A 25,181-nucleotide genomic window follows, 5' to 3' on the forward strand; every position below is an offset into this window, starting at 1 on the left:
ATGTTTCCAGATCTGTCAAGTTTCCAGATCTTGACAGTTTCACTGACGTATCAAGACTAAAACAGTCAGATCAGTAGCCAAAATTGACATACAATTAAATCCTACTTTCTTTTTAAAAAAGAAACATCTTTTTATTGACTAAACAAAAAACATAATACAAAGAAGTGGGCAACAAGTCACATAAGAAAGAGAGAGATTTTGACCAACAGAACAAGATGCTCAACTGACACTTTAACATATTAGACGGAATAACTGAATCCTACTTGATCACTGTGATGTGATTCCGACATTTGATGGATAAAATCTACTAAACATAGTCCACCAACCCTGATTAAAATCCAGTCAAATTTGGAACTTATTTGAATCTAGGTATAACCCATTAACAGGAACAAAATCATCAGAAAGTAATTAAAGTAACTTTAGTTAAAAACATAAAAAAAAAATATATATATATATAAATAAAGACATACGGATCGTTGGTGTTAATTGCAATGCAGTCCCTCAGGGAACAAGGAGAAACTAATGAAGCCGAGATACAAAAAGCAGAAGATAATGGTGGTTGTGCTCTTCCGGGACAAACCACACAGCCCAATGCAACATATCCAGCAGGCGCTTCAGGAAACCAAATGGAGCAGCTACTTTCATCAGAAAGGACACCACTTGGTATTGCATCCAAATCATTTACACCATCAAGAGACAACTCCCCAGAAGGTAAAGGTGGCCAAATTAGTTTGTAAGATAGGGGCTTCTTCACTCTGGAAAAATTGGTATTTACAGCAACAACTGCCTTTGTAGGTGGCTTGTCCCTGATATATGGTGCATGGTATATCAATATTTTTTAAAATGAAACACTATTCCAATAGTAAATATAATTATAAATCACCATGAGGAACAACTCGGATAGAAAAATCAAAACTTTCAGAAGAATTTCCACTTACAATGGTGTCAGATAATCCCCAAGAACTGCAAAACCAGGAGGTGCATGAGGTCTCCAAAGGGCATATATTTGGTCACTGGAGGGATCTGAAAGGTGAAGGAACCGAGCATGAATTTGTCAGCATGTCACTGTATATAGGCATGCTAATATTCTAGCAATCACATTTAGCCAGAAAGAAACTCCTACCTTCTATTGTTCCAATCTTGTCAAACTGCGAGCAGACTACTGTTATTTTCTTTGAGGTCGTGCTTAAAAAAGCCAAAATATCCTCTTCAACTGCTAAAAACAGCCTTAGGATGCTGAATGAAAAATTCATAAATATATCTGAAACAGATATATGTATATTGGTCCTTCCAGAAGCATTAGAGTATTTTACAGAAGTATCAAAAGGCTCCAAAATCCTTATTCCGTTACTCTCCATAGTGAAACCAAGCACATTTGCATTCATCTCAATGGTATCACCTTTCAAAACAAGCCTGCAAGCAGCAAGACCATATAGTGTGTGAATTTTCACATGCACAGTTCTCCAAAACTTTAAGCAATCAGAGCCTGAAACCTATGTAGCAATGCAGATCTACTTTGCCTGTTTTCCCGAGTATAAATTAATTAAGGCGGGCCCGTGGACTAAACAAAACAATTTGTGATACAAGCACACCTTGTAATTGAGGGAGGATCCATGTGGATCCTCTCAATCATTTAGGATTACAGAACAATCATATTAAACAGTATATGTCATTTTGGTCAGCCGATATTACTGCAATAAGATGAAGGATCTAAAATAAAAAAGAAAGGCTGAAAACAAAAAAGTAACAACAAACAAAAAAAAAAAAAAAACAAGAGGGGAGCTAATCCTATCTTAAAATAAAACTACGATCTTCATAACTTATTCTAATAAAGTTCCTACCTTGAAAAGAGTGTCAAAATCAGATATTGTATTTGGAACAATGAAATATTAGAACATATATAGAAAGTGACCTGCAGAATCCATCCAATTGAGCATGTAAAAGTTGGTTAGAGAGCATCAGTGATTCCCCAAGTTTTTCGGATGTATTATAAAATGTCAGCTCTGGGCCAACCACCTGCAAAGAAGCATTTTACTCAGAAAAAAATATGCTTAGCAATGCAAATAATGCGCACAAGGGCAAAAAATAAGTGAAGCAAATATAAGACCTGCAACTCAATGATAAATTCCGTTGATTTGTTGACTGCAATGCTTTGAGATGGCAGATTATTGGGACTTTCTCTTGAGGAACTCAAATTAGGAACTTCATCCTCTCCCGCAAAGTAGACTTGATCTTCCTTTAAAGCTGAATAGCTACTGTTGCTTCCCATGGATATACATGAATCTAAGTACAGCCCATTCTAAAAAGAACATGCATTATTACTTAAAAGTACTTTGTAAATCCTGGAATCAAAGTTAGCAAGGAAAGGAAAAAAAAAATCAATACCTTGATAACAACATTTTTGAATTGCAATCTTTTCCCATCTCCTATGTATATAATAGCCTCTGTACTAGGGCCAGAGACATAGGACCCCCGCCTATCTTTCAAATGCAATATTCCACCATTACCATCATAAACAAAATGATCATATATTTCATCATCAACTACCAAAGGTCTTAATGGAGTGAGAGATAATTCAGTGGAGGGTTGCTTGTAAGTAGACTGGTTCAAAATTATTGCATCAATTCCATAAACAGAGTTCTTTACTTCTTCAGTTGACAGCGCATCAGTGACTGTTGGAACAAAAAACTCAGCAACAGCCAGCAGAAAATCAAGTGCAACAAGAAGTTGTGGCCTTTGGATGCATAATGAAACAGATGTTAAAAGCTGGCAAAATTTGGCATCGACAATGAGCATTGTAGGAACTAAATTGATATCATTCAAGTTTCCGACATTTCCATCAGTGATGTGCTGGGTGTCATCATAAGTCACAGAATCTACGGAACAAGAACCAATATTCTCAGGCTTTCCTATCGCCAACCTAAACTCTTCTTTAGTACCGTCACGATCATCAAGAACAGTGAAACCCTTGAGTGTTGCTGACAGGAAACCTTCCCCCAGGGTATTTGTCTTGTAGAGTAGCCATACACCAGTAACCTGGATGATAGAGTGGTTAAAATAAACCCATTAATTAAAATTTGCACATATATGTGAGAGAAAAAAAAAAGGGGGAGTTTAATTTTATTAAAAAGCTTGTTTCTTATTAAAATAAAATAAATAAAAAACATAATCAAATTGCTAAATGAATTCCAACTTGGTTCAATGATTATTCTCCACCTTGTATATTATTACTAACCAATGTTGCAATGTCAAAGTCAATCTGTTTACCCATTCTTCAGCAGGTTCAAAGTGACAATAATCTTTTAAGTTCCCAACAATTAACAAATGCAAAAAAATTGAAAACTACCTGCACAGTGGCAAGACTCCCTAGACCAGTATGTAAGCACAATTCAACCAAATCAATGACGACACAAACTTTCATCATGACCCGGGCTTCCCCACTTGCAATTGGAAAAGCAGTACCATTTGGATCCTGAGTGATGGCTTCACCCTCACTTAAAGATGTCACAGAATCAAGGTTCAATGGAGGCACAGTATGTGGAGTTTCAGAAACATTAGACTGAGCACAATCGGTAATAATCTGGTATTCCCTGTTTGACAAAGCTGCCTTCAATTTCTCCATCTGAAAAGCAGACATTTAATTGCTTTTTAAATGTGACTATGCATGAATCTGCAACATGGCCATGTGATATATAGATCCTTCACTTCACAACACCAGCCAATGAATATGAGATCCATTACCTTGATTAGAACCTCAACATTTGGTATTTGATGCATCAAGTCTCTAAGTGACCTTTGAATCACAACAGATACTCCCTTCACATCTTGAATTATGCTTTCACCTATTTCTCCTTTACAACCAACATTCAAATTGATATCCTCAACCTACACCCCCAACCAATGAAGATTAATTGACTTGCAGAGACAGTAGTAAAAAGAAGTAATGCTTACAAAAAATATAAGTAAACATAAAGCAAGAAACAAGAAACAAGAAAAACAAACAAATACACCAACCAATATTATTGTGTTAAGCACCCAACAGGACAACAGCTTCCACAATCTGTTTTCATTGGAACCTGTATATCCTTTCCAAACAAAGCGCAATTATCTCACCTGAACTGTTAATACTTCCATATGAACAGCATTAATGTCACTTCTGCTTCCACCAAACCATTGAGAGGTGCTCTTCACAGTAATATGAACAATGTCAAGCTTCAAGTAGCTGAAATAAAGAAATTCAAATAATGAGAAAATATCTTATATACCGTTCATAATATTGAGATCTAAACAATACTTAAGCAGCCACAGATATGTCCATAATCTAAAACTAAGAGGCATCACACACACACACATACACACACACATATATATGAGAACATAAACTTACTCAAGACTGTCCGTTCTCCTGGGCATCAATATAATAGGCTTCCTCAGAGACAGATCCAACTTTATAGCAGGTGATCCTTCAAAATCACTAGTTGTAAACCACTTCTCTGAATTTGTTACTTGATCTTTTAGCTTCACGACTCCTTTTGAATTTTTGGGAACAAGACCCATGAAATAACTAACAATCTGTATATGATTTTACAAACATAAGAGAATCGAAAAACAATAAGAGTACACGATAAACAAACTTAAAATGTATAGTACCTCCTGGATAAATCGATTCAAATATACAATGCGTACTTCTGAGAGCTGACCATAGAGGCTATACTCATAACCTTCAAAGTCTTCATCATCGGCACTAAATGAAGTGAAAACCAACTGCAAAACTGAATATTAATAAAACTATCCATAATAGCCATTAAGAAATATGCAACACAATAAGACCATTAACAAGTAAAAAAATATATATAAAGGTTGTGGGAAAAAAGAAGAATCCCATGTAAAAGCTACAGCAGAATTTAGTTAAGTAGAAATATTGTGGGGAAAAACAAGGAGATAAAGTAGAAAAATACTAAGTCAATAGAAGATTGGCAAGCAGCAAGAACCAGTACTTGCACGATCCAGTACTTCTTTAAACGTTTATCAAACAGCGACACAGCAATTCTTTATTAATGTTAATTCATTGAAGCTTATATGCTACTTCATTATCCTTTTCATATCCATTGACACTTCAAAATTATTTAAGTGTCTCTCTGTGTGTGAGGAGAGAGAGAAAGAGAGAGGGGGGGGGGGGGGGTGGAGAGAGAGGATAGAACCTCAACAAATGAGCTGCCTCCTGGATTTCTCATATCGCACGCCCAGAAATACATATGGCTGCTTGGAAGACTCTCATCACTTACCTTAAGATTTCCGAGGGATGCCTTAATACTAAAAGAGGATGGAAATACCTTGAAAACAAAAAGTTTAAGAATCATGAGACAGGAAAGTTTAATAAAAATTAAACATATACCAAGTAACGAGGAACAAATAAAGCTGCGCACACCTTAATATCCGTAAGTAAATTATCTTGTGACAGAACAGCAAGTTTAGTTTCATCCTCATTCATTAATAAAATCTGAGCACGGGCCATATTTAATGTTATATTAAATACAACTCTGGACTTCCCCTTTCCCAGCAATCCTTTAACAGCAGGCTTGCTGACTGCCATTGATTGCGAACCATCAACTGCATCATCTCTGGTGTCATGATTCGTAGCTGTTGTTGAAGAACTGTCACTGAAAGCTTCACAGCTTTCATCCTTGATGGTAATAGAATTTGCAAATTCCATTATTGCAAGAATTGTTGGTCGACGACAGAAAAATGATAAGGTAGCCAGGGTGACTGTGACCTAAATCGACGTAAAAGAAAAATTAGAAAATACAAAACAAAACAAAAAACCTAGTCAAGCAACAATGTACTGAACCAATGCCAAATTCCCCGCCGAAAATTACTTACCTGCATATCCATATTATGATACAGAGGAGAGTTCTGGTCATAGATAACTACTTGAGCTTTCACAAAGCTATCCATTGAATCATCGAGTGCAATGTCGTTTGTTGTTTGAACTCCATCACTTGGGAGTAGACCAGCAATACGAGTAAAACTAGGAGATTTCAATATCAAATTTCCAGAGTCGACCAAATTATCTGTTGCCTCATAGAATTTATCATCACCTTCCAAACGAATTGAACCAGAACCATCAAAACTCTGATTTCCTGGGGCATCAGAGGTTATAAGTGTTTCTGCACTATGGATGAATGATCTTGCCAGATAACGCGGCTGGGAGAGGGTGTGCCCAGAAACCAAGTCTTCAATCTCCAAAGATTTTAAAACAGTTCCAATAAAGATGTCACTCGATCTAACTGATACCTCAACCTGTGTCCAAAAATAATTGCTAAAGACATGGAAATAATAGAAAAATTTAAGAATAGACAAACAATTTCAGTGAATATATAACCTGACCACCTATCGCTCGAAGTTCAAATAAGCGCCTTTCTTCAGTTAGGAGCACCTTCATGATATTTTGGTCACGCTATAGAAATGCAGCTCTGTCAGATCTGACTTTTGCAAGGAAACTTTCTATTAAGTTCCTAATTTACGCTTACCTGATAACTATAACTGACGCAGACCTTTAGTTCATCAAGAACACCAGTTATGAATATCTTCTCCATTTTTGATAAATCACCCATATCAGGATTTCCATTAAGCTCCATTACTGAATCCTCAGATTCTGACGAAGTATCGGATAGACCAGTTACAGGAGCAGACGCCTGCCAAAAAAAATTAAGATATTCCTATGAGTTTTCTGACAATTAGAAATGCAGTCATATCATCCCGCTTTTCATGGTGCTACAGTGTATCCTCGTAATTTCAACAATGTCATCCCCATGTTCTTTTAATTTGTTTCAATTCCAACCCAACCATCCGTAGGTCAGACGTTAAGTGATGACCAGGAAACCCAGCATCTTTTGAATTTTTAGGCTCTCAAATAGTTTCAGGGTTTTGGCGTCCAAGAAAACCTAAACCCTCTTAAACATCCTCCGATGATAAGAACTTGTCCCTCATATCTAGGCGGTCTTAAAGTGCCAAAACGCTGAAAATATCTGAAAGCCCAAAAGTACGCTTCAAGAGACATTAGGTCATGGGTTCACTACTGCCATATCACCACTTAACATCTTGCCTAACAATGAGTCAGACAGTTGGGTAGAACCGTGAAGTTGAAACAGATATGAAAATTTGCACTGATTTTTCGAAATTGCAACAGGATGACACTGAAAACCATGTAAATCACAGGGAGCAGCAAGCATAGTATAAATGCATGTTTCTCTTTTTTCTAAATGAAATGTTGTTAACTTGAAGAATATAAAAGGTCACTCGGGAAGTAAACAAGGATTACTGATGCATGATAGACAGCCCCCCGCAACCGGCTCTGCCAAGTTTTCTTTGAATCATCAGAATCAAATAGCAAGATTAGTGCATTTGCATCCTCCACGACCTATATAGAAGAGAGATCTAACTTAGGTGATTAAAAAAATAAATAAATAAACATTTCATAGGGACTGAATAAAATAATAAATTCTCATTTTTATAACTATGGAGCTACAATAACCTTGTTATTCGCTCGTGTAGAATCACAGACAGCCAAAACAAGATCGGTATCACCAACAGACTCTGGGGGAACCTCATATATGTGTTTCCCTTGTAAGCTGAAATAAGCATATCACTCAAGTTAATTACAGTAGACAAAAATTCTAGCAAACCTAATTACATAGTACTTGATGATTGTATTTGCATATGAATTAGAAAATAATAAAGTTATAAATTGTTGGGAAATTAATATAGAAAGTTCAAATACAACTTATATATATAACCCTTAGCCCACCCCACACCTACATATGCCAGTGCGAATCGAACCCATGACCTTTACTATGTTGCAATTATAACTTATCAACAGGTCACAGATCACCGGCATATAGTATGATACAATTGGTCGATATGAAAGAACCCAAGTTAAACAGCTCAAGACAAGAGGAACAGAAAGAAAAGAGAGAGAATAAAAATTTTAACTTCACAGAAAATCTAAGCGGCCATATCTTTGTTCTTCATATATATTCCTATTCTTATATATTATAAATAACACATCTCATATCAAAGATTGCATTTTGTTGCATCAAGTCCTCTAAAATGAATCAGAACTGAGCTCAAAATACCATTGGAAAATATTAAAATCAATACTTATGTGTTCCCTAAACGTCAAAGAACAATATTACTGCCACTTCAACTTTTAAAAAAATAGCATGCTAAAGTATCTCTGAAAAGACGGGCTGAAAATCAATAAATCAAAATGCTCCGTAGTTGGAATAAATACTGAGGATGGGAGATTAGAAGGGATGGCTGATGATCAAGGCTGTGAGATTGGAGTTTGGCCTATGAAATACCCGGGCCTTCCCTTAGGTGGTAACCCAAAGCAAGCTTCATTTTGGAACCCAGTTGTAGAGAAAATTGAGAAGAGATTGGAGGGTTGGAAAAAAGCTTTTTTGTCGAGAGGCGGTAGGCTGACATTGATTCAAGCAGTTCTAAGCAGCCTCCCAACATACTATTTATCTCTATTCCAAATTCCGGTGGGAGTGGCAAAGAGATTAGAATCTCTTCTGAAAAAAAATTTCTGGGATGGAGTCAGAGAGGGTAAGAAGAACCATCTAGTTCGTTGGGAGATAGTGTCGAAAAGCAAAGAAAGAGGAGGGCTGGGAATCGGGAATCGGGAATCGGGAATCGGGAATCGGGAATCTACTAGCAAAAAATAAGTCTTTCGTAGGGAATGGCTTTGGAGATTTCCTTTGGAGAGAGAGTCCTTATGGCATGCTGTAATTAGGAGCAAATATGGATAAGATGTGAATGGGTGGGACACAAAGCCAAGTTTGGGTGGATCAAGTAGAAGTCCTTGGAAGGATATTTCAGCAGGAATAAGCCAATATTCTCTCTGTCATAAACTAATTGTGGGCCATGGCAAAAGAGTGAGGTTCTGGGAAGACTCTTGGCTAGAGGATCAACCCTTAAAATTCTACTTTCCAAGGTTGTTCAGACTATCAAGACACACCAACTATTCAGTGGAAAGGTTAGCTATCCCTCTCAATTTTCCGATGAGCTGGGACTTTGGGTTCAGAAGAAACTTAAATGATCAAGAGATTGAGGAGTTTGCCTTGCTGATGGTTAAGCTAGAAAATGTCCGATTAGTGGAGTCCAAACCAGACGAAAGGAGGTGGAAGCCTGAGCCTAATGGGAAATTCTCTTGCAAATCTTTCCATAGCTTCTTAATTAGTGGTGGATCAGATCCAATTTTTTCTCCTGCAAAGTTTATTTGGAAGGTCAAGGTCCCTACTAAGGTGAAGATTTGGGATGGCTTGTGGTACTGGGGAAGACAAATACATGTGATGTTCTTCAAAGGAGAAGACCAGGAAGTTGTTTTTCTCCTCACTGGTGCATTTTATGCAAAGCCCAAGGGGAAAGTGCTGATCATGTCTTCGTGCATTGTGAAGTGGCTAATTTCTTATGGAAAAAATTATTTTGGGAGGCAAGAGTGGACTCGACAACTCCATTAGAGAGAAATGACTTGCTAAGAGAAAACCCCATAGCGTTTGGTAAAGGTAAAAAGGCCAGAACCCTTTGGGGTTGTGGGGTGCTAGCTGTAGTTTGGGTGGTCTGGATGGAAAGAAATAAAAGATTATTTGAAAACTATGGAGGGGTGGAGAAGGAAGACCTGTGGGAGAGAGTCAAGTTCTGGGCATCCTTATGGGTTTCTATTTCTAAGGAATTCAAGGATTATAATCTTTCTTCCATTATACTTAACTGGCAAGCAGCTGTAGTATAAGCCCCTAAGCCTTGATTAGTATTATTAGACGAGATGCTAGGCCTATAGCCCTAGCTGCCCTCTTTAGATCATTAAAGCGGACTCCTTGTCCGCCTCCCTGTATCTCGATTTTTGCTTTTTTAATAAAAAGCTGTTTCTTCTAAAAAAAAAGTATCTCTGAAAAGACAGAAGCCTGTTTCTTAAACAATAAATGTGTTATATTCATTGTCAGTTGGCTAACTGAGATTTAGTAAAAAGTATAATACTATTTGACTTGATAGTGCATGCACATCTTATATTCTGAACATAATTAAAAAATATATATTACATAGATGCTATCATGCCATCTACTACTCAATTTAGAAAAGTTGGAAACAGAACCTGATACATTGCTTGTACGATTTTGAGCTAGGGCTCTCAAGTATATAAAGGAAAGGGCCAACTAAGCATAGGTAGCGCCGCTGCCACACTGCTTCCCTATTTCCCAGACCCTATCATCACATTACAAATAAAGAAAAAATTAGCAAAACGGGAAATGTTCGTTTGTAGGCGATGGAAAATCGGAGAAAAGTCGGAGGAACGAGAGAGAGAGAGAGAGAGAGAACCAACCTTGAAAACAAGAAGAGCCGACCACCCCTCAAAGTCAGCTTGATTCCAAGGGCCAACGAGATCTGACGTCTCACTATCCTCCTCCTTAAAGATCTTAACTACTTGCATCAATCGATGATACCGAGCTGGGGAGAAGTGAAACCCCAACGATGGCACCCGTACAGCTAGTCGTGTTGCAGGATAGGATGGACTCTCTAATCTAATCTGAATTCAATACAAATTAAAATCTCAATCCTTACACGTGACAGGAACACTACCGAGTGAACAAGAAAAGAATATTCATGATTAAGCCAAAGAGGTCACTGTAGTTACCTGTTGAAACGTTAGAATTACCCCACACTTATCAATAAAAGGCAACAAACTAACACCATCTGAGTTGGAAGAACCAGCAGAATTTTTTGCAGGAGATTTGCCCCAACAGTAGTCACCATCAACCAAAAACGCAGATACATCACTTAGAACCAAATTAAACTGCAGATACATATCTTGCTCCTTCAATGATCCATGCTCATAGTCATCCTGCATCCATTTCACACGCTTGTTTAATTTCAACAAGAAATAACCACAGCATATGATATTTAAGAATAAAATTTGTTCTCAACCTTGGTACCAATAACCAAATTTCCCAAGTCCAGCATCAGTTTTGTTGGATGAATATTGTCGGGACAAAAGTCAGTAGGAATGGTAATCTTAGGAGCCGCGATATCCAAGTCCAACAAAAACCTAACATAAAATAATACAAGATAAGAATGATTAAATGGAATAAATATAAAGAACCTGAGCATATTTTTTGAATAAGAAAGGCACACTTCTGATAAAGAACAAAACAATCACATTGATAAAGGAGCAATCTATCAAAATCAGACCTGTAATTGTCCCAAAAAAATTCTCAGTATTCTCCAAGATCAAGTCCATATGATAATATCAAAAAGGAAATCCTAAACTACTTCAACAAGAGACTTAAAGCAGAAGATAAAATCTGTTGCTTCTTTTTGAAAAATCATACAGAAGATAAAAAGACTACTTCTACATAAGTAGATCCACTTCTCCATGTTCTCATAACAGACCACTGTTCAATCCCAATCAAGCAAGCCAAATAGAATTTAATACTACACACACCATAGTGTAATTGCCTCTTTTGTTGGCTTCCATGCCCAAAAAAATTTACATGAGCAAGGAAAACCAATTCTGAAGCCAAACCCACACCAGTCCAAAGAAACACAAGCATCTACACCAGATTCCATTGCAAAGGGACATTCATAGTAATATTATATAACCAGCCATTCCACCCTCCCTATTTGCACAAAACAACCCATTGCAAAAGAGGATGTCAAAAGTACTTATCATCCCGTTGATCACCAAGCAAATAAAACATTTGTGCTTTCTTGAGTGCTTATTTCAGAGCACGTCAGCAGTTTCTCAAAATAAAATGCCACATGAAGGCTAAAACAAACTAACAACTAGAAAAGAACCAGTACATAGAAGCTAATTGCAGAACATTAAGTCAGCCACTCAAAGGATCATAAACAAAACTTCCCTGTCTACCTCTTCAAACAGTCAAAGATTACATTAGCCTGTTATGATCAATGTCTTCCTCACAGTGATGTGGTCAAGATATTTTAATTGAAGTGGCTCGAAGTACTTTCAAAAAACAAAAACAAAAAACAAAACAAAAATTATAAAACCTGGAATGGTCCTTCAATGCCCGGTTCACTTGTTGCTGAGCTGTGCGCTTGACTCCATCGATTGTCATCTGATACATAATAACAAGACATTTTTTTACACGACTGATTAAAATCTTGATAACCAAGGCAGTTGCAAAGTGCTGTAGGATATTTAGCATACTGACAGCGTACTCTGCATTTTTCTTAATTTTGCATCAGGATATTCACTAGAACCACCAAGTGAAGGTCTATTTAGCTTTGTGCTTTAAGGATTTAGCATATACTCATGTGGGCATCGATGAAATAACCAAAAGTCCTATAACTCGTAAAAACTATACCACTGGAGATTTCAATATCTTTAAAGATTGCAGTAAAACAGAAAACACTAGAGTTTTGGATAAACCATGAAGATATGCTTAACCCATCAATAATGCATCAATCTTTAAAAGATATTACATTCAACTAAACATGTAGAGGGAAACAGTGTGCACCAAGGATGTTATGTATACTCCTGAAACAATTGAAACGACATTTGATATTATATGTTATTCCATAATACAGAGCTGTGATTGAAACATACGTCTATTAAAGTGTAAATTTTTTTTTAGCTGAAACAAGCATTGGAGTACTTTTGGTAACAAAAAACAAAAAGAATGCAACGACACACACACAATGAATGAAACATTTTATCATAGTTAACATGCTCAATACCAGTCAACTGGAGGCCACTTTAAGAAACTACATATATTAAATAAACAGCATAAGGGGAAAAGAACCTGCACTGCAGCTGCAGTATCCATAGCTATCTTCTGACTAACTGTATTACTCCGAAAAAACTTTATAATTTGATCAATTGCATCCTTTAGATACTGCCATACAGATGTAATCAGTATCAAACCAACACACACACACACACAGAGATGTAATCATCTTTTAAAAATACAAACTAAAAAAATTAAAATTTAAGAGAATAATAGGAACATACAGTCACATAACAGGGAGAAGCCTTAGCAACAAAGCTCCAGTCCACCTTGGTGTCAAAAGGCTTGAAACAGAACACGCCAACTAAAGAATCATAAGCACTTGCACTCTGCATGGATATATATATATATATATATATATATTCTTTCCTTGTCAGAACATGGAACTTGAAAAATGATTGTTGTTCTACTGTAGATATATTCAACCACCAAATTTTAAGAGAAAAATACAGAACAAGACAGCCCTACCTCAGCAAGGAGACCGTTTGGCGTTGATAACTTATATGATCCCAAGTTCAGGTCAAAAACTTTTGTTTCTGGATAGAGCTTTATTGAGCAACCGATGCCTTCACACGATAATTCAGCAAGACACTCCTGAGACTCATCAATAAGCTTAGTGGCATTACGTTTCATAGAAATGATCAAGGAAGTCTGAAGAGCATCCATCTTTTCATCAACTGTAACCAACAGTCTATCATCACTTTCCTTATAACCGATGATTTCATTTAACTGCTTCCAGTCTTCATCAGTGAAACTAAATGGCTCATTCTCATCTTTCAGAGACTGACTGCCCCTGGACAAGTAGATAGAGTTAGCCAAACAGCAGGCAATCTCAAGCATCAGTATATAAAAATTACTAGTGTTGAGAGACCACGTTTTAAAGTTCAAATAATAACTATTTACCATCCAGACCACCAAGATTTCTTTGCTTTTTGTTTCCTCGAGTCATGTTCTGACTCTAATGACTGCTCTACAAACTTGTGAGCCAACATCCTGCAAATAAACTACGAAATTACTCCAAGAAATAATTTGAAGAACTAAACTATTAGTCCATAGAGGAATTAGAGACTATTGCTTGGCTGGATCATCACAATATAAGATCATGCGTGTATTAACTAATGGAAAAACAAAGAAAAAGAAGGAAACAGTTTTTCTTACTGCAAAATTACTTTAAGACAGAATTTGAGGAACTAAACCATTAGTCTGTAGAGGGAGAAAGTGGGGACTATAGCTTAGGTATATCATTGCTTAGGGGGTTCTTTCGATTTGCAACATTACCGGGAAAAAAAATAAAAAAATAAAAAATTCCATAATCCTGAAGAAGTACAAACTAGTGGATCAGCGATCAACATCCAAATTCTGAAAACAAGTGAAAACAAAACCACACCACCCGAGCTAGCTGAAAATATCTGAAAAAAAAATAAATCGCTTCAAATCTGCAGTTACCCAAAGACCACAAAACTGACCAACTTGTAACATGATCCTAAAGTTTTTCCACCCCACCCCTTTGTAGTTCTCAATAATCTCCTGTTATACTCCATCCAAATGACCCAGAAAACAGCTAAAATAAACAGAGTTTTAGCTTTTCATTCTCTTCCCAAATCCGTGAAGCCAGTGCTCAACAACTGAAAGCACCCCTTGGAATGACCCTACACATCAACTTCCTTAAACAGCCTCCACCACAATTCTAGAGGCAATGCAGCAATAAATCATCCACATTCCCCTCTCATACTTGAAAGAGACTGGACCAATGTGGGGAAATGCAAACATAAGGTTTTTTTTGGGATCTGATCACATGTATTAATCCTCCTGACAACTCATTAACCAAAGGTAAATCTTAGTATTCACAATCTCTGTTCTTAGATCATTCAGTGTGAAGGCCTCTTTTCATTATTTTAGATAGATGCTGCATGTACATTTCTCATGACTTAAAATTAATGATGTAAACTTTAGGTGTTCTAATACTTCATCTTCTAAAAACATTTATGTTTTAATTTTAGCATACAGATAAAGATTAGCTATGGATAAAGAAAGATTATGATATTAAAATAATCACCCAAGTACATTATGTACATTGAAAAATAAATGAAAAAAAAAAACAGAGAAAGTATAAGTAATGAGGAAGCATAAGTAATAACTAAGAGCAACTCCAACAGTTTCCCTATAATTTCTGTATAATAGGAAAGCAAAAGTCAAAGCTATAGCATCTTTTTCTTCTCCAACTCCAACAGATTCTCTATTCTACATCAATCTCTAAAATCTCCATATTCTTCCTTAAATTTTAGAGATTGCTGTAAATATAGGGAATTTGGTTTTCTCTTTCCTCACTTTCTCTAAAATAGAGATAATTATAGGGAATCTGTTGGAGCAAAAGAGGCTTATTTTTCCCTAAAGTAGAGAAAAATCTAAATATGGGGAAGCTGTTGGAGTTGCTCTAATAACTGGTAGCTCTCCTTTTATGCTGTAGTTTTGGGTTGGAATCATGTAGCAGTAATGTAGTAGCTGTAGTAGTAGTAGTACTATCATAAAATTAAAAAAATTAAAAAACAGTACCTCCACTGCAGTATAAGTTCAATATCAAGTTCACGATCTAGTTCTTCAATGTCTTTGTTATCTTCAACCACTGCCCGACTAGGGTCAGATCTAAGCAGCGAAGCATATAGAGATATATATCTTTTACGTAATCTTGCATACTTCAGAACTTGCTCCCATGACAGTTTCCCACTGTGACAAAGATGACACTTTAAGCAAAAAGAAGAGCGCTGAGCGCTGAACTCTGGTTGTAAAAATGTAAAATGGAATGAGAATAAACAGGAATCCAAATTCCATTAGTAAAGCATATCATTTGAATCTCATGTCGTGGTCAAAATTCGGACAAACTAAATTGAGAGGAGATTTAAAACATATTGATTACTCAAGATAGGAAAACCTTTTGCTTTTACTGTTTTAAACTTGTGACTGACATAACAGAAAATATCATAGGAAAGGAAAATTAAAAGAAAATAAAAATAACTTATCCAAATACCTTGCCTTCTTCATTTGGTCAGAAACAACTCTGTAAGCATACTTCCACCAAGATCTAGGATCAGATTTTACGGAGACATGTGGACGATAATGAGCATACTTCAACCGCTGATTGAAGGCAGCAAAGTTATCAGCTAACTTCAGTACATCCCTGTATCCGTCCTGCAAAAAAGAAAAGAAAAAGGAAAAAAAATAAAAGACCAATTATCCATGAGTAGAATTAAACCTAACCTCCCAGTGCACTGATGAAGACTGATGAAGACAAAATAAAATGAACCTTTGGCAAACAGATAGTCACATCATCCAGATTAACTGCTGCTTTATGTAAAGGCCGACCACTATCAGCAAATTCATTTTGTCGTAGCTTTGAATACTTAGCACTTCCAGAAACAGGTTCCAATACATAAGTATGCTTCTTGGTCGATTTATTCGCTGGTTTACCATCTTTAGTACCAAATTTAAAAACCTGAAGTAAAAAATAACCAATGTGTTAAGAAACAAAAAAAGGTACCTGTGTACATATAATTGAATGTGTGTGCACGTGCTCCACGGATCAACAAAGTAAAGAGAGTTGATTGGGCATACCTGGACCCACTCTGATGGAAGCAAATCCTCCCATTGCTTGTTAACATGCCATGGAGCAATATCAGAATCCAGATATAGTGCAAGCCGATCAAGTTCGACAGACTGGAAAACAAATGAGGAAATATATCATGAATTTCTACAAAGTAGGGAACAGGGACCAATATATTGATGAAGTCAAGGTATTAATAAAGAAACAAATGCTTATTTGTTTTAGCCTTTGACCTAACTACACAGTTTTTGTTATAATAAAATAAACTCCTCAAAAGTGCACACAAACAATCAGCACTCTCAAGGACCACATAATAAAAGCCTCTTTTTTTTTCCTCAATTCAGTAACAATAAGAAATCAAAAGTTTCCCATAATAAAGAAATTTAACCTAAAATTAACCAACATGTTTCTAGGTTTCTACACGTGAAATTATTATTTATCTTTTAAAATTAGAAGAATTCAAATCAATAAAAACAATCCAATTACTGTTTAGCAACTTGAATTAAAAGTATAAGGAACCTTCTGAATACAGTTCAGTGCACCCCCAGTAACAAATGTCTCTTTTCCAGTATCATCAACTGTCATGGCTGAAAGTCTCTCCAAGGTTATGCCCGCTGCAAACGGATGACCAATATTGCTACAACATTGAAGACATAAGGCATACACTCAAGATTAAAAAAAAAAAAATAAGAAGAATAAGGTGGAAAAATATAGTTTTCTTTTTACCTCTCAAGATCCTCGTATCTGATGTGAATATTTGAAATTGAAAGTTTCAAATTTCCAATTATTGTGCTGATCAGGGATCCCAACCATGATTTATTCTTCAAGGAAGCAGAAAGTATAAATAGTTAAACCATTATAGATAACAGACATAAAAGTTCCAGCAGAGCAAATCTCCAAACATAGAAATACTTCAATATTGAGCATCTAATTAATAAAACTATATTAAAGATAAAATCACTAACTTCTGATTAACTACCATTATGAATAGATTATAATAAGAAGAGTTTGATGTAGCTTGAGCAGGCATGCATACTTGCATCTGCTATTCATCATGTATGCTTAAGACTCAGCTTAAGACTCCCCCAAGATGAGTTACACCAAAAGAAGTACACCCCATAAAACATTTTCAAAATTACATCCAAATAGAAGCAAGAATCAACTCTCATCCCAAGTGAAGAGACTTAAAATCACTAGACAAATATATAACACCTATGAAAGCTGCTTCATTCCAAAAACAAAAAAGAAATAATGAATTAAAACATTAAAAATATATATATATAACACCTGTCAGTTTCAGAGACATGGGATACATACTCCATATACATATGTATACACTAACATAAATCGTAAACATTATATTGCAAGTTGCCACTTCAATCACGTTAAATCTTACCACATCTGACTTCAGTTGTTGCGCCTTCTCCAACAACTTCATTTCCATTTCCTATTAGAAAGGGAAAGAGTCAAACTGTCACAAAATATGCATTGGCAAACAACACATACAGATACTGATTAACATGCCTTACCTGCACTCGGTTTTTCTTAGTTTCCTGTACAGCATCCTCACTACTTCCCTCAACTTGCGTTTCAGGCTCAGCTAATAGAAAAATGCGATCCAAAGAAACTAACACTGGATCCTGGCCAAGCCTGCTCCATGGAACCTAAGTTCAAAGAACCACAACACCTCATTGGATAAATGCAGTAAATAGCATAAACAAGTCATATCCAGTAAATCAGTATATGAAAATTGTCAGTATATGAGATATTTCACAGAATAAGAATTGCAACTACAACATAACCGGTCTATTCAAATTTCTTTTTTTAGTAGCCAGTAAATCAGTATATGAAAATTGTCAGTAATGAGATATTTCACAGAATAAGAATTGCAACTACCGGTTTATTCACATAACCAGTTTATTCAAATTTTTTGTTTTTTTTTTTGGGTAGTGAGATATTTCATAGAGGAAAAATCCAACAAAAAATCAGAGATTAACACAATATACAAACCTCACATCACAACAGATAATGAATTCAGCATTATAATCTACTACATGTCCCTGTTAGAGATTCCTGTGGTTAATCCAGAGCTAGTTTTTGTTTCCGGAAGACAACATATCATACCAAATTCCCTTCAACAACTCAAAAGTGGATCAAAAATTGAACTTCACTCACCCTTCCAAGTTAAAAGAAACTCTACGGATGACACCTTATTTCACAAGAAAATATTTAAACGAAAAATGCCTCACTCTATACTGCATCACACACTGCCTTGATTTAAGTTTCCCAAAGTAATCCATAGAACATTCTCTTGTACAATTATCAAAAGTGATACATACATCAATTTATTTTTATTACGAGAGCAACCCAAAACTTAGGATAGACTCAACAAAAAGACAATTGCATAGTACTTAGCATAAATCCATTCAGAAGGTAGTTGTTTTTTACTTTTTATATTAATAAAAAGGTACGAAAGACGACTAGAATATAGATTGGAGAATTATGATAATGGACTCAAATTATCTTGTTTCTGTTTCATAATGAATGAGTCAAATTTTTCGACATATCATCCATATCTAAGCTGAACAACATTCAACAAAAGACTAATTCAACATAATGATAACAAAAGAATGTGCCCTCACCTTAAGTTTCACTGATCCAAGAAATCCTGCCTTGACCTTCACAGGTAGTTTTAAGGCATTCAGTGCCTCTGGCTTCAACTGCATATTTGTTAGCTCCACATCACCTGATTCACATTTTAGACAAGAAGTAAATCCACCCTCCATTTTACCACTCATAGAGTGATAGGAGATGCATGAGTGCATTTCTCTAACCTAGAGTGAGTGAGCAACCATGCATATGCGAAGCCACTGACAACTCAAACATAAAGAAACCAAATGAGAAATTATAGTGATGACTATTAATCCATCCTTATCCCAAGAAGAAAAATATGTACTTGATATCTGTATGACAAAACCATTTTATTTTTCCTTTCTTTACCACCGTAGTTTGCACAGTATGAACATTTTACATTAAAATTCAGCATATAAAATGAAGATTACCAATTAATAGTCGAGAAGGAGTGAGGTTCTTTTTTCTTTTCTTTTTTTGAGTTTTGGTTTTTGGTTTTTGGTAAGTGGCAGAATTATAAAAACAAAACAAAAAAACTAAATCTGCATTTTCTTTTACTTTTCTAAATTACCTCCATGCAGCCAGACAATGAACGATGGCTTTTATCCAAGTTGATAGTATTCTATCTGAGAACCCTTTGAGGGTGATATCCAAGAGAACGAAGACTGCTTATTATTTTACCCATGGACTAATCTAGAAGAAATTTTTAAAAAGAAAAAGGCCATTGTTATAGCACACAAAGAAAACCACGGTCTGGAAAATTTCAATTTGATCGCAGGTGTTCAACAAGAAAGTTACCAAATTGTTCTCTTGCTTATGGTTGCCATGGTGCTTGAATGTTGTTTGGTTGCTCAACATAGTCCCCTCATCCAAATTCTACTTTTGCTCTCTTTAGAATGAGAACCTATGTTGAGGGCCTATTTTTAAGACTACAGTAGGGCTTGTTCCAAAGTATAGTCCCTAAATCCAAATTCTACATTTCTAAGGTTATTTCAAAGAACATCACCAAAAGAATAAAAATAAATAAAAAATAAAAGCAGGAAATCAATTAATCAACTAACACTGATCAATCAAATATACAGACAGAGCATCTAAATAAAGCAAGCAAGGTTTCCTTGTCCACTGCTTTTGATTTTGAGGTTGCTTCCGGTTTTTTGTTCTTCTCAAAATTAAAATATAAACTGAAACTATCACCATCACATATAATGATATAAATGGCGAAAATATTTCTGATTCAGCTGGTTTTTCTGAAGGAAAAACTTTAGAGTATGAGATTACATTGCAGAAACTTGTTGCTTAAGTGAATTCTCAGCTTCATGTTCAGAATAAAAAAAAATGTGGTTCTCAGTTTATTTGTGAGTCTGTAATGCTGACAAACTGCTCCCAGGAAAATGAATGCTTTTGTTCTCAGCTAACTCTCTAAACTGATTCTACATCCTAAAGCTATCCGCCTGTCAAGGGAAATCGGCTGAAACAATGCCAACACAAGCACTAGGATCAAATAGTTTAAGGTCTGTTTCCAATTCGACACAAATTGACAATTTGAAAGTATAACACACTGGGGAGCATTGAGAATGCTGGAGATGATAGTCAAAGCTACTCAAAGCTCAAAACGACACCACTCAGGCACAAGATGATGTTCAAACAATAAGGCTAGATCGATGTACCACACTCTGCCCCCATACATTAACAATTCTAAAACAATGGAGCAGGGATTCCAAGTAAACTTGTTCATCTCCCAACATTACTAGTCTGATTCAATGCAATTTCCTTCTTCCTCACTCTTGTTCACTGTTCCATTTCCAGTTAGTCTCAATTAAATCACATTGCCATCGGCACCAAACTAACCTAAAACCCTAACAAAAACCACTTCCACATCACTCAATCCAATTCGCCACCAACTCCAACTCCAATCCACAATTGAACCAATCATCCACACAACTAAAAAAAGCTTCAATAAACCACTCGCACAAACAAAGAAGAAGAAGAAAGAGTTCAAACCTTGCCAGACACTGATCTTGAGGGCCTCTTTATTGAGTCCCTTCACGTAGTTCCCCAGGTACCTCTGCAAGAGGTTCGCCACCTGATCCTCCAACATCTTCGCCGGCCGGAAATCCCTATCTCATCACCGCCGGAAAAGCAACCACACAACTCGGAAAATGCACAATCGCCGTTTTACTTTGATCCTTTGCTTTTCAGAGAAGGAAGAGAACGGAATAGAATTCTAGAAAAGCGTTTCTGCTCACGCTTCCTGTAATGACGGGAAGGTGCCGCCTACAGCTGTGTTATGGTGTGTCACTGTCTACCGGGTTCTAGACACCTGGACGAATAAAACGTCGACGCGTGTGATGGGGACTGACGTGGGCCGCAAGGAAATGAAAGGCGTAGGACTATCGGGTGGCAGTTGGACTGTGCAGGTGGAGGGAAAGTAGGAGATTGGGGCTTTGGTACAAGGAGGGTCGGAGTGACGTCGTTTTGGGGTATATGCGATTATGCTTATTTTGGAAAAGGGTCCTTGACCCAAAGCCCCAAAATGAGCCAAAGTTATCCCACTTACCCCAGCAACAGATTTTTATTCCCCACTACCCAATTTAAATTAAAAAGACAGTTTTACCCTCAATCAAATTAATAAATTACACCATATGCCATCGAGCTCTCTCTCCTCTCCCCCTCTTCGATCTGACTCTCTCCCCTCTTCGATCTGATTCTCTCTCTCTCTCTCTCTCTCTCTCTCTCTCTCTCTCTCTCTCTCTCTCTCTCTCTCTCTCTCTCTCTCTCTCTCTCTCTCTCTCTCTCTCTCTCTCATCCGGCAATAGTCGTGCAGTCCAGAAGCCGGAGCTCGTGCAGTTGGTGAAGAGTTTGTGCAGCCCAGAAGACGGCGGCGAGTTCGTGCAGCCGGCGCCATCGATCTTACAGCCGGCGGCGAGTTAGTGCAGCGAGCTCGGAGTTCCTTTACGTCACCTCCGTGCAGCTAGGTCGGAGTTCCGGTTCGTGCAGCGAGCTCGGAGTTCGCGCCATCCATTGCCGGCGGCGAGTTCGTGCTGAACACTGAAGTCACCGGTTGCTTGGCTTCGCCGATCACGAAATCAAAACCGCAACTCATCTTCGGCGGGAATTGGCGCTCGAGCTCGACCTCTGGTGCTCGACCCAGGCTCTCCAGCCTCGACACAGGCCGGTGGCAGAGGAGAACATGGATCTGGTATGCCGGTGGTGGAGGAGAACCACGATTTGGTGCCCAGAGCTTTTCTCTGGGTGCCCAAATCAATTTTTTTTTTTTTTTTTTGCTGTAAATTGGTTCAGAAGCCCCGAAATGAAAAGAAAGAAAGAAAAGGAAAAAAAAAAGGTTCTATTGGGGCAATAGAGGCCTCTTAAAGATCTATTGGGAGGCAATAGACGTCTATTGGAGGGCAGTAGACGTTTTGAATTGATGTAATCTCCCTAATAGAAGTCTTATTGGGGGGTAATAGACGTCTATTGGGGGGCAATACATGGCTGATGGTCGTCTATTGGGGGACAATACATGGCTGGTGGTCGTCTATTGGGGGCAATACATGGCTGATAGTCATCTATTGGGGGGCTGATAGTCGTCTATTGGGGGGCAATACATGGCTGATAGTCGTCTATTGGAGGGTAATAGACGTCTATTGGGGGGCAATACATGGCTGATGGTCGTCTATTGGGGGGCAATACATGGCTGATAGTCATCTATTGGGGGCAATAGAGGTTTATTGCCCATCTACTAGGGGGCAAAAAAACTTTCCTGTGAGATTTTCAGCAAATTCCGGTGGGCGGCAGTAGGTCGCCGGAATCCTGCGAAAGTTGGCCGGAATCCGGCGAAAGTTGGCCGGAATCCGGCGAAAGTTGGCCGGAATCCGGCGAACGTTGGCCGGAATCCGGCAGCCGGTGACCGGATTCCGGCGGCTGGTGACCGGATTCCGGCGGCCGGTGACCGGCTCCGGCGAAGTCTCCCATGGTTTCTCTCTCTTCTATTTTCTCTCTCTCTCTCTCTAAGTAACAAGGGGGTGAGGGTAAAATGGTATTTAAAAAAAATTAAAAACAAAAAAAAAGGTATTAGGGAAGACTCCCTTAGAGTGTATTGGGTAAGAGATAATTAAAAAAACTTAATGGGGTAAGTGGGAAAAAAATCCCTAGAAATGGGGTAAATGGACAAAATCCCTTTGGAAAAAATGGGGAGGGGAGTTAGCATTATTGCCATCTGGGGTCAGTTGCGCGTGACCATGTGCCCACATCACTCCCTCACGTGATTTTAGATCCCAAGATGAACCGTGAAACCCTGATAAAACCGGCCCACAAAACTGAATCGGTTATGGTGGACCGGTTTCTTTATCATTTTAAGAAAATCTTGTACTAGCTGCAAAGAATAGATTCAATCGACCTTTTTCTTTTTGGATAAGATGGGATCAAAAGCTCAGCAACAAAAAAATACCTAGAGCCACGACAAACTTTTCTCCGTCTAGGAATTTCACATAAGTCAATAAGTCATCGATCATGGAATAACTTGTGAAGAAGGTTGCTCTGTGAACTCAATTTCGAGTTCAAAATGTGCAATGGTCTTGGACAATGCATCAGTAATCATATTCATCTCCTTGTATATAGGACATATGCTAAACCTAGCAACAAGTGTTACTTGTTATCTAAATTACATTTGAGAGGGTGAAGGTCATTAACTCCATTATGAATGATGTCAAAAAATTTCCGAATCACTTTAAAGCAGAAGATATCAATGAGAATAGAAGTAGCAATTAATATCAGCATCAAAGCCTTCCCAGTGAGCCCATAGCAGTGGCAAAATCCTTAATGCTTGATCCATGCCATCATGGTCATCATAATCTTTCAAAACTTCCCCAGCACTAATTGTACCAAGAATTTTCAACTTATTTGGTTAGTTTTAATTCCATATTCAAGTATCAAATTTTTGCGTTTTCACACCAGATTATATTAATATTTTCTTACTAGAATAACTGACAACATTAAATATTACTAAAAAGAAAATTATGTTAAAGGAAAAACACATATGTGCCTTCGTCAAAGTGATTGACGGAGAGGGAATCAAGTAATTAGCAATCACCATCAATCAGCATGGATCAAGGACCAATCAGTAGTTAATGTCATCCTTGTTGTTGATATTTCCGTTGTAATTCTCTCTCTATATAAAGGGGTTATGAAATGAAATGAGGAGACCAATTCCAATTGTCATTTTACTTTTACACGTTATCAGCACGCTCAGAGCAAATAGCAAAGAAAAAATTCAAAAAACCAAACCCTAGAATTTTTAATTTTTTTTCTTCTGCCGCACTAAAAAACAAAATTTCTCTTTCCCGTCCAAGACTGGTCGCGTCCAGACCGGCCTTACCTCCCTTCCCGACCTCTTCCTCCTGCCAGCCTACACGGGCCTCCAGTGAACTGCAGCACCAAGCCAAACCGGCCTGCAGCCCTACACCACCGAGCCATCTCCAGCGCTGCGCACTCCACTCAGGCCCCTGCCCAACCCTCGCTCACCTGCAGCCCAGAGCATCGGCCTCAGTCCACGATATCTGATCTCTGCAGATCGACAAACCAGCGACATCCTCTGCCTTTTCCAGACCGGCCTCGTCCCTTTGCCAAGACTGTAGTCGTAGGACTCCCACCTGCAGCACCAGACTTCGGCGATCCAACCGGCCTTCGCGTTTCGAGAAGCCCAATGCTGCCGGAAACTCCCTGTTCCGTTGGAGGAGCCCAGCTTGCCTGCATCACCGACTGGCCTCGTCCCTCGTCCCAGATCAGCAACCCATCTGCAAAAAGAAGAACAGAGAACTAGAATGAAGAAGACATGAAGGAGGAGGAAGAGAGAAAAAGAAAAAAAGAGAAGAGAAACAGAAGAAGAAAAAAAAAAGAGAAAAAAAAGGGGGAAACAGGCCTGTGGCCAAGAAAAAGAAAAAAAAATAAGGTCTTGTGGCCCATTGCTGCAAAAGAAGAGAAGAAGCAACCCAGTTTTTTTTCTTAAGTCCGAAAGCATTGCTACGCACGCCTGCATCAACACGCGCGTGCGTTAAGATTGTTTTATTTTTTCGAAACCAAGTATGTTCTCTTTAATTTATTTATTTTCATACTATGGTATATTTAATTATTTATTTTCTTAAGTATGC

At 37.6% G+C, this 25,181-nt stretch overlaps 1 protein-coding gene across 1 annotated transcript in view; it reads right to left on the reverse strand.

Moving 5' to 3' along the window:
* LOC112176180 overlaps positions 1-21,305 on the reverse strand; it is a 37,291-nt gene extending 15,986 nt beyond the window's left edge. Inside the window, exons 1-37 of the mRNA XM_024313997.2 lie at positions 21,037-21,305; positions 19,047-19,150; positions 17,934-18,068; positions 17,801-17,851; positions 17,131-17,225; positions 16,924-17,041; positions 16,416-16,517; positions 16,108-16,296; positions 15,832-15,992; positions 15,360-15,530; positions 13,710-13,799; positions 13,275-13,599; positions 13,031-13,135; positions 12,822-12,914; positions 12,067-12,134; positions 10,984-11,104; positions 10,694-10,900; positions 10,382-10,585; positions 10,154-10,263; positions 7,535-7,631; positions 7,322-7,420; positions 6,531-6,695; positions 6,383-6,457; positions 5,881-6,300; positions 5,429-5,773; positions 5,202-5,333; positions 4,651-4,764; positions 4,388-4,572; positions 4,114-4,222; positions 3,742-3,885; positions 3,347-3,622; positions 2,386-3,036; positions 2,108-2,299; positions 1,913-2,016; positions 1,124-1,413; positions 939-1,023; positions 471-806 (exon numbers count right to left, since the gene is read on the reverse strand). Of these exons, the coding sequence (XP_024169765.1) occupies positions 471-806; positions 939-1,023; positions 1,124-1,413; positions 1,913-2,016; positions 2,108-2,299; positions 2,386-3,036; positions 3,347-3,622; positions 3,742-3,885; positions 4,114-4,222; positions 4,388-4,572; positions 4,651-4,764; positions 5,202-5,333; positions 5,429-5,773; positions 5,881-6,300; positions 6,383-6,457; positions 6,531-6,695; positions 7,322-7,420; positions 7,535-7,631; positions 10,154-10,263; positions 10,382-10,585; positions 10,694-10,900; positions 10,984-11,104; positions 12,067-12,134; positions 12,822-12,914; positions 13,031-13,135; positions 13,275-13,599; positions 13,710-13,799; positions 15,360-15,530; positions 15,832-15,992; positions 16,108-16,296; positions 16,416-16,517; positions 16,924-17,041; positions 17,131-17,225; positions 17,801-17,851; positions 17,934-18,068; positions 19,047-19,150; positions 21,037-21,133 (6,365 nt within the window). The 5' untranslated portion in view covers positions 21,134-21,305. The remainder of the gene's footprint in view (positions 1-470; positions 807-938; positions 1,024-1,123; positions 1,414-1,912; positions 2,017-2,107; positions 2,300-2,385; positions 3,037-3,346; positions 3,623-3,741; positions 3,886-4,113; positions 4,223-4,387; positions 4,573-4,650; positions 4,765-5,201; positions 5,334-5,428; positions 5,774-5,880; positions 6,301-6,382; positions 6,458-6,530; positions 6,696-7,321; positions 7,421-7,534; positions 7,632-10,153; positions 10,264-10,381; positions 10,586-10,693; positions 10,901-10,983; positions 11,105-12,066; positions 12,135-12,821; positions 12,915-13,030; positions 13,136-13,274; positions 13,600-13,709; positions 13,800-15,359; positions 15,531-15,831; positions 15,993-16,107; positions 16,297-16,415; positions 16,518-16,923; positions 17,042-17,130; positions 17,226-17,800; positions 17,852-17,933; positions 18,069-19,046; positions 19,151-21,036) is intronic.
* Between the last annotated feature and the right edge of the window lie 3,876 nt (positions 21,306-25,181).

Source organism: Rosa chinensis, chromosome 7, assembly GCF_002994745.2.
Source record: "Rosa chinensis cultivar Old Blush chromosome 7, RchiOBHm-V2, whole genome shotgun sequence".
Lineage (NCBI taxonomy): Eukaryota > Viridiplantae > Streptophyta > Magnoliopsida > Rosales > Rosaceae > Rosa > Rosa chinensis.